The sequence below is a fragment of the Drosophila obscura genome, unplaced genomic scaffold (genome assembly GCF_018151105.1).
Source record: "Drosophila obscura isolate BZ-5 IFL unplaced genomic scaffold, ASM1815110v1 contig_28, whole genome shotgun sequence".
NCBI classification, from domain to species: domain Eukaryota; kingdom Metazoa; phylum Arthropoda; class Insecta; order Diptera; family Drosophilidae; genus Drosophila; species Drosophila obscura.
In genome coordinates, this window is record NW_024542815.1 from 445,826 (window position 1) to 461,520 (window position 15,695).

The window sequence follows — 15,695 nt, forward strand, 5'->3', positions numbered from 1 at the left end:
TCTCTGGGGATTTCTCCTAAGAGTTCATTCTCATAGGTGTCCCTTCATCTAATGTCTAGGAGGCAAGGAATCAACCAACTTATTCACACACATGCACTTTAATAGCTATATCTATATATATTCATATAGTTTTTGCAATAAATTCGATAAGCACCAATTCATGGGAAAAAACAAAAAAATCTGTTAGGGCTCTCAAGCGTTTCGAGTAAAACTCAGTAAAAGTTGGGTTAATATATTCTTAAGTTAATATCTGAAAGCGAAAGAAGATCTAGCAAATATGTCTGCTTGGTTTGGGGACTAACTATGAGTCTCGTTCTGTATCTTATTCTCGGTCATAGTCCGAGTTTTCCGTATTTAATCGGTTTATGCGTCTGCCAATTGTCAAATGTTAGGGCTCTCAAGCGTTTCGAGTAAAAATCAGTAAATTTGATCGGTTTAGGCGTCTGCCAATGATCGCCTCTAAAATTTTGCATAGTTTTGGTTTATTGTAGTATTTATTTTTGTTTGTTAATACTGTTTCAAGCTTTATTTAGATCGATTCGTTTTCATGGTTTTATTTTGGGCCGCATTCAGCTGGGTTTGAAAAGCAAACTTATAAATAATAACATAACATTTCACATTCCATACGATAATAGCAGTATATATATATATATATGTATATGTGTATCATTAGACTTATTTCGATCTTATACGAGCTGTTGTTTTTTTCTTTTTGGATCGTGGATGTTCCATCTTTGTCGCGGCTGCGAGCAATAATAGTGAATAAATTAGTTAGGAAAAAAACTTAATCTTATCTATCAGGAATTTACAATTATTGGTTTCTATTCATACATACCCATATTTGCATATATATATATACATATATATATATGTATACATATATGTATGTACATTATGTAAATATATATATACATGCATATTTATATATACATATCAATATGTATATTTTTTGTGTTTAAATCTATCTTTATATATAATTAAAAAAAAGTTTTCTTTTGCCTATAAGCTAAATTTTGTTGCTCCTTTTTTTTTTAATAATTAATTTTTGTTGTTACATTTTTTTTTCGAATGCATTTTATTTTTGTTCTGAAGCTGTTACACTGTGCAAAGCAAATGAGAGAAAGCTTTCGCTAAGCAAAAATCTCCCAAAACAGGCCCTCAATTGGTTTGCCAAATGTAATATTTTATGTGATAATGTGGTCTAGACGGCGGGCCAGGGCCAGGGTTCCATTTATGTTTCATTCTATTACGATTCTCATACATAATATCCATTCCCATTGCCATATACTTCCTATATACATTTACTATGGCTGATGGTACAGTGTGCTGTGCTGGCTGGCTAAATCTTGCTGGGTTTTTCCGCCCAGCCCAGTCCATCGGGTGTCCGTCTGCCTGTCCGAGTGTCTTTGTTCGTGTCCGCGCACTTTGTTATGTGTTTAAAACTATGCCAGTCTCAAAAAGCTCGAGTACCACGAAAAAAAAGATTCCCTCCTTGCCTACTGCATTCCCCTGTATTCCCTGTTTCTACTTTTCTACTCTTTTACTTTTTTACTCTCTTACTCTTTTACTATTACCCAATCATCTGACGCCCCTTACCACGCCTTATTGTTTGTGGGTTTGCATGTACATATGGATAAGGTTATGTTTGTGTGGTTAGATTTTGTTTGTTTGTTGCTGTTGTTGTTCTGGGTTTATATGACTACTGCACTATGCTATATAAATGTATTGCATATATGTATGTATGTATATCTATGCTTCTATTTAGTATCTATAACTTCATCGGTACCGGTGTATCGGTATCATTAGCTGTATCTGTATTTGTATCTGTTTAGCTATAGCCGATGACACACACATAGACGAGTACGGGTATACCTCTACTACGGATTATGTATCTATCTGCCATGAGCAGACGTCTGTTTGGGACTCGAGTCCCTAATTACATGTATGCATTTTCTGTCGCACTTTTCTAGTTCCTAATAATACAAAAAAAAATCCGTACATATACTATGTATGCATGTATATATGTATGTATATGTTCCTTGACATCAAAAAATTATTTGATAACATACATTTAGTCCTATATATATATATAAATAATTATGTTTCCTGCGCCTGTTGACGGCACTCTTTCTTCTTAGTAGAGCTGCTTGGTGGATCGCATCTCCGAGATCGGGCATCGTCCAAGAGCTAACAGGCAACGGCCTCCTCGGCCGTCGCATCCTCGTCGATTTCGATTTCCCTGCCGCGGTCCGGGGAACGCCGGCGTCTGCGCCGTGTATTGGGCACTCCGGCGGCGCCGCCGGTGGCGCCCTTTTTCTTCACGAACTTGATGTTGTACGGATCCTCGGCGAGCTCCGGGTAGAGGGCCACGTCGTGGATGTACTCACCCTCGTAGTTGTTGGCATAGCTCTGCTTGAGGATCTCATCGCTCTCCTGCTGGGTCCACTCTAGGGCGGTGGTCAGACCGCTGCGCAGGGCCTCCTTCTCGCGGTGCCAGGCCTTACGGACAGCAGTGAGCTTGGCGTGGTGCATAAGGCGCTGCTGCTCCTTGGCGACGGTGGTGCCGTACCGCAAATTGATGATGGCATGAGCTCCATGGATCTTCACGTCGAGATAGTTGCCGCCCGAGGAGCCGGCAGTGGAGACCACCGACGATGAGGAGCCACCGGAGCCACTGGACCCAGCCGACCCGGCCGGTGCAGCCTCGCGCGTGATTTCGTGGAAGGTGGTGTTCACCTGCCCCTGCAGTCTCTTGAGCTGCTGCCGGTCCTCGCTGGCCCGCCACGCATCCTCTTTGACGAAGAAGAACGAGTCCTGCTGAGCGTTGTGCACCACAAAGGTGAAGGGCAGAAGCTTCGAACGGTTGAACACGCTCGTGTACACATCCCGATAGATCGCATTGGCCGCCGGTACGCTGGACACGATGGCCTGCCCGTCCGCCGTCCGGGAGACGACGATGCCCTTGCCGAAGGGCGGTTCCGTGTCGGAGCCGATGATGCGCGGAGAAGGGTCCATAACGTCGCACTTGAGGGCGGATCGCGGTGGGGCCGAGAGCTGCTCGAAGTCGGACATCCGGCGCACATTGAGGTGGGCGAGGAAGCCGCTTTCGACGGCCATTGTTGGGATATTGTCGAAGGGGCGGCGCATGTTCAGGGCAATGGGGTTAGCGGGCGGACGTCCCCAGAGAGCCGGCGGCTGCCAGAGGTCGCGGGCCAGCTGCGGCACCAGGTTGCCCACATTGTAGCCAAGGGTTTGCATCCAGCTGGAAAAGTCCTGTGGGTAGTGGCGCTCGTGGCCCACATTGATGGGATCGTTGCCATTGAAGCGGTACAGATGGAGCCGCGTGGGCGTGATGATGCGCTCGGCCACGCGCTGCCAGTCCGGCGACATCCACTGGCCAATCAGCGGATCGTAGACCCGGCCGTCGCCCATGTGCACCAGGGTGGTCACCTGGTCCAGGATTCCGCCGCAGAAATCGATCGGGAGATATAGATACGGGTTCGAATCGTAGACGATGTGGCCGAAGGGCGAGCGCATGATCTCGCGGATTCCTTCGCCGTACTGGTTAAAGAGCATCAGGGGCGTGCCGCTCTGGTCCGTGGCCACGTAGTATTTGTGGCGATACACCTGCGCGTATATCAGGTGGCCTACGTCGTCGTAGGTAAGCGACATCAGCTTGCCGTCGCGGGGCGAGTAGATCTGGGAGACCTCGTAGGGCCGCTGCTGGTTCGTGTAGAAGAACTGGGTCACGTTTCCAAAGTTGTCCTTCCGAGTGGTGAGCCGCTTGAGATGGTCGTAGTAATAGCGAACGTCGAAGCGGCCCCGCTTTGAGGCGCGCACCAGCAGGCCCTGCGTGTTGTAATGGAATCGCTCCTCCCGCGCATTCTGAGCCACCAGACCCCGGGCATCGTACTTGTACTGGCCCTCTCCGAACTTCACGATGCGGTCCTGGGCGTTGTACTCCATCGGGATGGTGTTGCCGCGGTAGGTGAGCGAGAGCAAATTGCCGTTATCGTCATATCGGAAGCCCCACGGCTCCTGCGCCTCCACACCCACCAGCTGCCCGTCACAGTCCCATGTGTAGTTCTTCACATTTGTGTAGCTATTCACGGCCATGTTCCGGGTGTAGGTGCGCGTCTGCGAGATGCGTCCGTGCACACCGTACGAGAACTCCATGCGAAATACCTCCAGACGATGTATGGCCAAGGCCATGCGCTGTGTCTGGAAACGTCCATCCACGGTCCGCGTGAAGCTGGCCGTTCCGTCGTGCAGCTGCGTCTGGTTTAGGGCGGGCCGCGTGAACTTGAACTGCCCGATGAGGCTGGGTTGTCCGGTACGTGGATCGTAGGCAAATGCCTGCGTCGGCAGGCTCTGGCCCCCGATGCGTCCTTGCAGGGCCACCACCCGCAGCTGGCTGTCGTACTCATAGCTGAACTTTGCGTTGCTCAGCCCTGTCTTGGCCACGTAGTCGATGCGCTCCTCGGTGAGGAGGCCAGCAGCGTACTCGAAGTCCCACCGATACTCTAGCTCCCGCTCCGCGTGCGACACCGTGCTGGGCATGCCGCTGGCCTCGTTGTACTGAAACTCGCTACGACCGTCCCCGTGGACCACCTCTGTGAGCTGGCCTGCCGCATTGTAGCGATAGACGATGCGCGCACCGTCCCCTGGAAGGATGGTCTGAAGCAGGGCCCCAGCGTGGCTGTAGTGCTGGAGGTAGGCGCGGGTGCTTCCCGGCGGCGTGTATGTGCAGCGGATGAAGCCAATGGAGGTCTGCATGCTAAAGCTGTGGCGGGTACCTGAGGGCAAGACCACGTGTCGGAGCCCGCCCGCGTCGTCGTACTGCAGCACGAACTTGCGCTGGCTGGCCAGCCCGATCTCGGAGACAAGGTTCCAGTCGTTGTACACGAACGATATGATACCGTCCTGCTGCGAGGTGATCTCCGAAAGTAGGCCATGCCTGTCGTAGCTGTACTTAAGCTCCGCGGGGCCCCAGGCCCAGCCTTCGACGCGGTTGAACCGGTCGTAGGTGATGTTCACCGGATAGCCGTTTGTGGGATAGTAGGACTTGGGCAGTCCGGACTGGTCGTAGGCCACGATTAGGATGGGGGTGCGTCTGCCGTCGTAGAAGGTCTCGCGGTTGGTGAACTGGTCGAACTCTACTCCGATAACTCGCGACTGGTTCACCCAGATCTCGCGGTTGAGTGTCTGCTGGGGATTGCGCACATCGCCGACTAGGTTGTAGACCGAATACATCGAGTTGGTGAGGCCGTCACCCATGGTGACGCTCTGGTGCGACCACATGGCCAGCATCTCTGCTTCCACGGGCAGGGCGGCCTCAAGTAGCGGGTGCCGGGCCACCGCAGAGGCCTCGACCACCACTCCGTTTGATCCGTGGATGACCAGGGTGTTGTTGGCCTTCAGTTCTGCGTCGGCATGGGCCAGGCCGCGCTTCAGAAAGGTAGATCGGACGCCGCCGAGGACTAGCAGCTCGTTAGCATCCACGCCGACAACGCGCTCGCGCGAGAAGAGTGACTCTACGGAGGCGTGCACGTAGATGGTTAGTCCCTTGTTGTCCGCCAGCTGCGAGGTGATGCGCACGATCTCGCCGCTGGGCAGGATCATGCCAGTGACGCGTCCGAACTCGTCGTACTGGTAGATATACGTCTCGCCGCCGGAGGAGCGCGAGTTAAGCAGACCTGTGTTGCTGTCGTAGTCCAACTCGATCTCCTGGCGCCCCTTCTCGCTCAGCTTGGTCATGATGCCGATGCCGTTGATCTGGATCTCCGACTTGTGGTCTTGCGTGTTCTCAATGGAGCTCACTACATTGCTGTAGTCGCGCAGGAACTGAATTTTGTTGCCCGACGCGTCCGTGACCGTGGACAACCGCCCAAAGCTCGTGTTCTTCGAATACAGGAAGCTGTAGCGCGTCTTGGCCGAGGTCAGGTCCTTGGTGGCTACATGCTGACCGTACCTATTGAATACATAAATCTCGCTCGACGGCGGGAAGGGAATGTGAAACTCTCCGTTTTCGTCGTGCGACGGCAGATAATGCTCCAAGGCCAAAACGTGCAAGGATCCTGGTGAATAAGAAAAGATATACACGATTGTCAGTCATGGAATTTGCCTCTATTACTAATAAAACTATTATTATAACAGCATGCTATGGCAGTATGTAGATATAAATATCAGATAATAAGGAATATTCGATTATGCTACACTCCTATCCATGTGGAAAATGTCTCCCAGACAGAATTTCTTTCGGAAGAAATAATTAATCATTAGAAATATTTTCTACGTAGTTCTATTTGGCTTCTTTTCTGTTGCAGTACAGCTCTATTATCCGTTGTTATGTCGCATCTTCTTACGAGTATTCCACTAGCAAAATTTGCTGAACACTTCGATTACCTCTCGCTGGCCCATAAAACAGTTTCTATTAACGGACAGGGGCGTGTTGTTCCCCAACTATTATCCCAATTCTCCTTGCCGGATAACTTGGCATGGTTTTGGACCTTTTTTTCTTTTAACTGGCCATCAAATTTATTCGCAATTCCCTTCGCCTGTCTCTAGATCTCTCCTCTTGCCTCCTTCGTATTGTTGATCATTTGCTTAAGCTAAATGCCAGATTCTGCCAGCTGTTTGTTTTTACAGTCACAGTTCTGCCCACACCCCTCATTTTCCAGACCTCTCCTCTGCTCATAAAACGCTTGAAGTTTTGATTTACTGCAAGTGCACAAATATAAAATGGCGTGGGTATGCTCTATGAGTCTTTTCTCTCTCTCTATCTCTCTCTTTGTCTCTGTGCGGGTGATGTCCCAAGTATTTTTGTGCAATTTGTTCCTCACCCTCCGCTCATCCAATCCGCCCATCCAATCCGCCCTCTGCTTCACCCATCGCCCATTGCACACCGACCAATGCACTAGTGCCACCCACATTTACGCCCACTGTTGTTTCCTCTGAAGCCCCGTTTCATTTTAGTTAGTGTTGGAAATCGCTTTGGATTTGCATAAATTTACTCATTCCTTCCGCAGCTACGCATCTCCGCACCACCCCACCGTCACGCCATCACCCCCTTTCGGATTTGCATTCCAAACAGGCAACAACAAAGACGATGACAGCGTTTTGTATAAGAATGGGGGTGTTGAGGGGAGTGACACTGCTAGAGGCCATTAACGTAGCATCATCACTGCTCTGACAACAACAGGAATCTATATATTACTATAATCTGCAGCATCTGGCCCACCGATCAATGCAGGATGGTACAAGAATGCTACTTACATTGCTCGTTGCTCGATTTACGGCAGCATGAAAAACTATTATTAAACTATTATAGTCGTCATGTAAATTTACAAAGTGTAATTTAAAGGTGTTTGTACTACGTATACCATCAGATACTTTAAATCTATCTTTGAAAATCTAAAATATACCATCTAAAACATTTATCAAACTCAATGTATTATTCATAAATGTATCCAGAAAAAGGATTGAAAGCTTAAGATTAATTTTCCCCAATAGTGGGTATTGCCTGTACTTGTTTGGAAAACCATAAATTTCCACAATTATCGTATGAAACAATTCCCCACTGACTATTTATTATTTTTTTGTTGCACCAACAGTTATGGAACTTTTGCTCCTTTGCACACATTTGCACAATAAAAATATTAAATACATTGTGGGCAATTTTTGTTGCTATATTTCGGGATGGGGATGGCGATGGGGATCGGAATGGAGACTGGGACTGGGACTGCGACTGCGGTCTGGCAGTGTTGATTTGATTGCGTTACAGTTCATTTACCCGGAGGCAGCGCACGCTGAACCAAACCTCCCATCGGAGACACATCCCTGACGTCCTCCTGCTTCCAACGCAGTCGGAGCGTAAGCCATTACGGTCTCATTTTAGAGGAGCGTTTGGGTTTCGGGTGTTCGTGGGAGGACTCAACCGGACTGTAATTGGGACTGTTGTTGGGTGTGGTCTGGTTTAGTCGGTTGGGTGTGGGGGTGGGGGCTGGACTGCGTCTTTGGGTCTTTGGCAGGGCGCCAGCCAGGCCAACGATTGAGCGAATTTCAATGCAATAAATGTGTGACACTCCGCTGGAAGTTGAACCACCAGAACCACTTGTCCTGACCCCACCTCTCTGAATGGGTGTGTGCCAGTGTGGTATGTGCTGTAATGTAATATAATGGCCCCATAAACTGAACAACTTGTTTGTGCCCAGTGCAAAGGTCTCCTGCCATTGTGTCTCCGAATGTGTCTCTCTCTCTGGCTGCGGGCTGTGGTACCCCGCTCTCAGGGGGTTTATTTTTACGGATTTATGTACATCGGAAACACTCCCACTACCCACTACCCACTAACACTCATTCTGTCCGCTCTCTAAGCTTTAAACAGTCTTCATGGATGGCCTGACATATGTCCAAAACGTAGGAAAAGTTAATATAGATGGAGACTCAACCCAGTTGGCGGATTGAAGTGAAAGTAAGAAAAAGTCGGTATATTCAATACACCTCTCTGTATTTGTCCACTCTTATTTGATATTCTTGGTGGCGCAATTTATGAAATAGTTTTGCACAAATGCAGACGCAGTTTCTCCCCTCCGGCACACGTTCACACGTACTCTCAGGGTGGAGGAGGGGTAGAAGAGAACTCCACATAAGCTGTGAGCTTTTAATGAAGCTTATTTGCGTGAGGGCTCCAGCGGCAATGAGAGCATCATAAACTCTGAGCTAAACCTCGGAGCGAGCACACGGGGTGCATTTACATATGTATATATTCTTGTCTCCACACACATGCATTGATACACATATGTACATATACATACATGCACATAAACATACACATAAACACTCTCACTCGAATAGAAGAAATCGCAGACTGTTGATTAATGTATTGCAGGGGGAGTGGTTCGTAGTTTGGGGAGTTTGGGTCTGAAGTTTTGTCTGAAGATTGGGGTGGAAGGTAAAGTTGGCCAATTCGATTCCGCGTAGGTAATAAGATTGATTTTCACTTTTTCGCTTTTCACACTTTTGCTGGAAAAAGGGAGGGGGTGAACCAGTGGTAGAGACACTGGGCAGCCATCACTCACACGTGTTCCCAAACTTCCCACTCCCGCACAGTAATGTCGACGACTTAAACTTGATTAATTATGGCAATTGATTTGCTTTCCACGGCTTCATCTCTGCCACTGCCATGGCCACGGCCACTGCGAGACCCAGCTCCCGCCCCAGCCCGCATGTCTGGCTCGTCATTAATTTGCGTTGCCTGCCATCCGCCGCCACTGAATGGCCGGACCACCCTTTGTCCATTCCGTCTGAGCGACCCATCGTTAGCGCTGGAGTACGAGAGCAGTCCTCTAGTCCATCCATCCGTATCTATCCACCCTCTCCCATTGTGGAAATTTATTAATTACATTTTTGGTCTTATCAAATTACGCTTTGCTAATGCACTCAAATTTATACCTTCGATGTTTTTTGAGCTTTAGCTTACGCTTTCACATTTGGCTTCTTCACTCTGCCTCTCTCCCCTTCCCCTTTTTCTTTCACTTATTTATTGGCAGCCATTTTGTTTTGTGTGTTTCTTCTTCTCCCTATTCCGATGAAGGGCTGGTGCTACCTGTGTGTGTGTGTGTGTGTGTGTGGGTCCTAATTTGTCCTCGTTCGAATTGTAACGGAAATTGGTTTCGCTTTTTCCTTTTCAGGGCTCTCCAACTCCTCCAGTACCTTCGATTACAGTCCCATCGCATTCCCGCCCCCATGCCGGCCTTCACTGGTCCCCTTTATTCTGCGTGTCCTTTTCTTCCTGTCTACCCCGCCACATTCTTCGATATTCGAGCGACATAATGGCCAATTACAACAGCAATTGCTTGCTTTTCCATTGTTCAGCGATGTTACTGCCTGCTCTTGTTCCGTTGCTGTTGCTGCTGTTGCTGCTGTAGTTGTTGAGTTTTTTATTTTTTTTGTAAAGGTTGTTATTGAGCTTTTTATTTTTGAAGAATTTGTTGCTCTAGTTGTTGTTGAGTGTTTAGTATTAATGAGAGTGTTGTGGCTGGGTTCACGGTAGATGTTGTTGCTACGGAATTTTGTATAAGTATAATGGATGGATGGATGGATTGCGGTTGCGGTGGCTGCTGTGGCGGTGGCAGTATCGTAGAAAATTGCCGACTTTGGTTCAGATCTGATCATCGTTATAGCTAGACTGAAGAAATAAAATTGCATTGGCTAAGCTACCCCTTTCCAGCACTGCAGCGCCTAATCATTCTCTATCTTTCTCACACCCTCTGCCTTGTTCAGTGTGCGCCCTTTGGCGGAGGAGAAGGAACTAGAGAAGAGGGAAAGCGACAGAGGTAGCAAAAAAAATGGAAACAGATAAAATATTTTAAATTCGACAAATATCATGTATGTCATACATACATAAATATTGACTGAGTACCGGGTATGAATTGAATGGCGCGGCGCGGCTTAAGCAGCGCCTCCCAACGTTCCCCATCGATTTGTTTTGTGTATTTGAGGCTGTTATTTCTGGCGTTCTTCTGAGTGTTGTTGTAATTCTTGATAAGGTTCTGTTGAGGGAGTTATTGTTGTCTTATTTTTGTGGGTGTCATTATTATTTTTATTGCACATATAATTCGTTCGTTGCTTTTGCGTTTTGTGTTTTGCAATATTTCAAATTTCAACAACCGCTTCACTTTTTTGTGCCTGCAGATAAGATTTTCTATACTTCCCCCGCATCCTATTTTTTCTCCCTTTTTAGCGATTGTTAACACCCACATATACACACGCAAACATAAACAGAACAATGGTAAATAAGGATCAAAAGCAAAATTCTGATTTCCATGCGAATGTATCGGGGGTTGTGGGGAAGTTTGATTCTGTCGTGCACACAGCGTGGGAGGATAACTAATTTTTAGGTTTATAGGTACATATGTACATAGGTATCTGAAGACAGTCGATGACCGACGATTAAGATAATGTGCTGTATAATCTGTAGATCATAAATATATTTGCCCAATGGATTAACATAAGCCTACATATGAAAACCATAAATCTTATTAATATTATTCAAAAGCCACTCACCTTGATCTGCCACATTGATGACTCCGTCCTGAGCCACGGCGATGGCCGAGATAGCCTGGAAACGTGCGTTCGATGAGAGCAGGGTCTCCGCATTGCTCAGGGTTCCGTCGTCGTTGAGGGTCGCTCCGCTGCCGATGCCTGAGGCGGTGGTCTTCGCCCCCAGGAGCACGGTGGTGGTAGTGGTGGGGCCGGTGGACATGAGGCTGCCACCGCCGACGATGCTGGCCAGAGTACCGCCACCATTACCGGTGCCCGAGCCGGAGCCGGAGCCCGAACCTGAGCCAGAGCCAGAGGTGGAGAGCGTGCCGATGCCGAGGCCACCAGGACAGATACAGGCTGCGGAGCTGCCGTTGCCCGTGGCGACCGTGGCGGAGGCAGAGGCGCTGCCATTGTTTCCGTTTCCGCCCGCCGGGGTCGTTGGGGTGGTTCCGCCACTATTGCGTGTCGGGTTCACGGTCGTAGAGTAGGCGCCAGCACTGGCCCCGCCTAGTCCAGCCGAGGCCGAGCTGCCGTTGCTGCCCGTTCCAATGCCGCACTCGCAGGTCTGGGAGCTGCTCGGATTAAGGGTGAAGCGATTGAGAGGGAAGATAAATGCATGGATAAATTGAGAGTTAGTGGTGTAACAGGAAATAATTTTAGCTAGGCCTTGCTTCATCTCCTGGCTATCCCCATTCGCACCCCTTTTTGCCACTGCACTGCTGCTGCTGGTGCCACTCGAAACGCGTATTTATGATGACATTGTTTGTTCGATAAACATTCCACAGTAAGGGCAGCTCAGTTCTTCGCTTATCGCTGGCCACGCCCACACAGCAGACACTGACAGAGGGACGGAAGCGGATACGGATACGAAGACACACACAAACACACCCACAAGAAAACCGGAGACGAAGAAAAAAGACCCAAGACAACAATAAAATAAAAAGGGGGTAAGCAAAGTTGATTTATAGTTTCTGTCTGTGGCGCAACGGCTGCTAATTACTTTGCCACGTCTGGCGGCTACGCCCTCGTACTATTATCCCCCACCCAACTGACCCACCATCCATCTCCACCTCCGGTTAGACCCCTCCGGCACCTGATGCCATTCCCATGACCCATGGTTCGGAGCCCATATAAAAGTGCTCCCCGGAATTCTATTTGCTTAAATAAACTGTGGACCCTCGTCTGGAATTGAATAAAGTTGCACAAATTGTTGGTTCACTTGTTTGCTATCCTCACCCGTCTTCTGCTGCCTCTTCCCTCATAATTCCCCCCTTGGGTCCCTTGAGTTTTCAGCATTTTTTTGGACGCCACTCAAAAAACCAAATTAATTGGTTTAGTGTAAAATTTTCGATGTAAATCGGAGGCCTCATAAAATTAGGGTTTTTTTTTTGGTGTGCGTGTGTGTGTCTGAGTAGTGCTAGCCGACTAACCCTCTCAGGATATAGGGATAGGAACGCCACTCTCCCTAATGCGCACTTCCGATTTAGTATATCGATTCTTGTGCTCTTTACTCAACTGCTGATTACCGGCTTCACGTTTGATTCTTGTGCCTTTCTATTCAAATTCACAAATTTATTTAACCTCCACTCTGGAAACCCTTCAGCTAGTTTCCCGACGTTGTCCAACACTGAACTCATTCTTCTTACTCGCTTTTCCACATTTCGACTGGATTGCCCCTGAAATGGAAGTTCATTGACTGCTGCTGTACCATTGTGGCCCCAGTATGCATGCCCTGGTATCCCCCCCCACCAGCGCGATTTAATCAATGTAGGAATGCAAATGGCTTTAGTGCCTCTAGTCACCACACACACATACACACACACACACACATGTTCTATACATGTATATATACATATATTTACATATATACACATATGGTGGTATAGTAGTTGTATACATGGGGCCCATGAAAAATCCGACAATGAAATTCCCCAATGTGAGAATTCCAATTAATTTCTGGTCACCGTTTCCAACGCCTTCAAAACGGGTTAATAAAGTCAAATAAAGTTAACAGAGGTCCACATCGAAAGAGGTTATCTATAGCAAGAGAGCGACAGAGACACACAGATGGGATGGAGATAGAGCTAGAAAGAGAGAGGAGGTGATAGACACTCTTTGGGGCATTTGCCTAGTTGGCATGACATTTATGGCCGTTTTGGTGCATTGGAAATTTTGTGCTGCTCTTGCTGAATTTTTTATTATTTATGCCCACTCTGTCGTCCATTGCTCTACCCTGCCATACCCCTTATATCCTTTGCTTACCGTCTACCACTACAGTGTACTGTGTACGTGTGTACGTTTCCCGTTTGTCGTTGGTGGTAGACATTTTGAAAAACTGGGTGATATCGTTCGGCAATATGCAAATAGCCCGGAGCTCACTTAATTGGGTCAAGTATGCACATAAACAAGTCCGAGTGGAGTCAAACCCCAGCTCCGTTTCAGTTTTCTGTCCTGCTCTATACAGACGCGTGCCCCGTGCCCCCGGAAATGTGGGCTTCGACCACATTGGCAGTCATGTTTACCCGGGCCCAGTCAATATTTGAGTGTGAAAACCAATATGAATGCTCTAGTCGAGTGTTCCAAATGTACGAGTATACGACTTCCGCCACCAAAAATTATATATTCTTCGTATGACCTCTTATTGGTTGAAAATGATCTATGATACAATTAAAATTGTGCTCTATCGTTGTGAAACATGTTCCATCTGAGGACACAATGGGCTGCCTTTCAATTTAAGGAAGCATAAAAAAGGGTGTGGGACTCATTAAAAAAATATTTCATTTATGTACATACATATGTACATATGTACACAATACAAAATGAACAGACATTACAGTCGAGTAGCTAATCAAAGCTCTGCCTACTACCAAAGACTATACAATAGCTAAGATGCTGCTTAAGCGACCAAAAACAGGTTCTATGGCTACGTCCCATGTACAGAGAGAGCCGCGCGGGCTTTCAATTCTCTTTTCGGCAGCCCAATGTCTTCGTCTGCGCATGCACATGCATGCATTTCGCACAGTGGGGCCTTTGCCTACATCAGATGGTTAAATTAATACATACATAAGTACCAAGAAGAGTCGAACTAAAATTGAATGGGCATTCGTTCCTTATGCAGCATCTTGGAATTGTATTGTCTTTGCTACTACACATTTTGGGTTATGGATAATCTAAGCCGTAGATTCTAAGGACTCATAGACCGTGGCTATCTCGTGACGGGGATGTGTACTTACCCAGTGCCCTCCTGCTTGCCGGCAAAGTATCTCATGTTTCCAGCCGTGTCTACCACTCGAATGGAGTTGATGCGTCGCGAGTCGCTGTCCGCTATGTAGAGATCGCCGAAAGGCGAGAAAGCCATGGCCAACACGGTGCCTAAGACGTTGTCGGTGATCGTTTTGTTCACGCGGCTGTCCTGTCCGTTGTTACTGCAGTGCAGTGGGGTGCCAGCTACGACGCGTATCTTCATGTCCGAAGTGAGGCGCAGTACGAGGCGGTCGTCGATGAAGTGCAGCGAGCCATCCAGGGGGCTGAGGGCCAGGCCAGTGGGCCACTGCAGCTGCGCCTGGTTGGCCATAAGGGTGCCGGTGCAGGGCGCGGGGCTCCAGTGGTTGTGATGGCCATGGTGGCCGATCAGCGTGTGGATGATGCCCTTGGAGTCGACGGCCCGGATGTTGGTTCCGTCCGCGATGTACATGGTGCGGTCCGCGGCAATGGCCAGTCCCTTGGGGTGTGAGAGTCGCGCCAGTAAGGCTGGCCCGTTGTCACCGCAGTTGCCCTCGTCACCGGGGATGCACCGCTGACCGCTGCCTACCACCGGGTCGCTGTTGATGCTCGGGTCCTTAACTTTCTCGAGGCGCAGGAGACGCAGGATCTGGTGGCGCTCTGGGTCGGAGATATACAGGTGACCGTCGGCGGGCGACACGGCCAGGTAGTACTGGTACGAGACCTGGGTGGCGCTCAGCTGAAGGATGGTGAACACCTTGCCATCGGGCGTGATGCGGCGGACCAGGTTGAAATCGCCCACGTAGAGACTGCCGTCGGGGCCGGTGGCCAGAGCGATGGGAGTCAGCAACTTGGCGTCCTTAGCCACCCCATTGCAGTAGTCTGGACAGTTGAGTGGCCGCTGCAGGCCGGTGCCCATCACCACCTTTACGGTACGCGGGTACTCCTTCATGTGCAGGGTGCTGCCGTCGCCCTTCTGCAGGATCCCCTCGTGGAAATTGTAATGATGGTGGATGTCCAGCCCCCAGCCGCCAATGTCCGAGATGTCTACGTCGTAGCCCTGCAGCTTAGCCGTCTGGGTAATCCAGACGGGCGTCTGGCAGGTGGTGTGCTGGTAGCCCACCGATATCCGGGCGATCGTCACGCCGTACACCTTTTGTCGGTACACGTTGCGCTTATTCCAGGCAAACGTGTGGATTAGATTCGGATCCGCTTCGTACGTCTTCACGTGCAGCGCCCCCTCGATCTCCACACCCACGTGAACATGGGTCAGGGTCTTGGGTATCGTCTCCGAGGTTAGCCGCATGCGGACGATGCTCAGGTAGCCCGAGGCTTGCGACGACTGGTAGGTGAGGTGCAGGTCCGAGCCGGGTATCTGTATGGACTCCTGGACAATCTGTGCGGCATGAAAAAAGAGAGAGAAAAGGTCA

The 15,695-nt window shown here is 48.9% G+C and overlaps 2 protein-coding genes across 5 annotated transcripts in view; one reads left to right on the forward strand and one right to left on the reverse strand.

Annotated features, from left to right (window-relative positions):
* Positions 1 to 15,695, forward strand: part of LOC121404639 — a 52,699-nt gene that overhangs the window by 22,472 nt on the left and 14,532 nt on the right. The window lies entirely within an intron of this gene.
* Positions 1,012 to 15,695, reverse strand: part of LOC111070082 (teneurin-a) — a 134,881-nt gene continuing 120,197 nt past the window's right edge. For all 4 annotated transcript variants that reach the window (XM_022360386.2, XM_022360385.2, XM_022360390.2 and 1 more), the window contains 3 exons: positions 14,277 to 15,661; positions 11,065 to 11,615; positions 1,012 to 6,077 (listed from right to left, as the gene is read on the reverse strand). In XM_022360386.2, the coding sequence (XP_022216078.2) occupies positions 2,188 to 6,077; positions 11,065 to 11,615; positions 14,277 to 15,661 (5,826 nt within the window). In that variant the 3' untranslated portion in view covers positions 1,012 to 2,187. The remainder of the gene's footprint in view (positions 6,078 to 11,064; positions 11,616 to 14,276; positions 15,662 to 15,695) is intronic.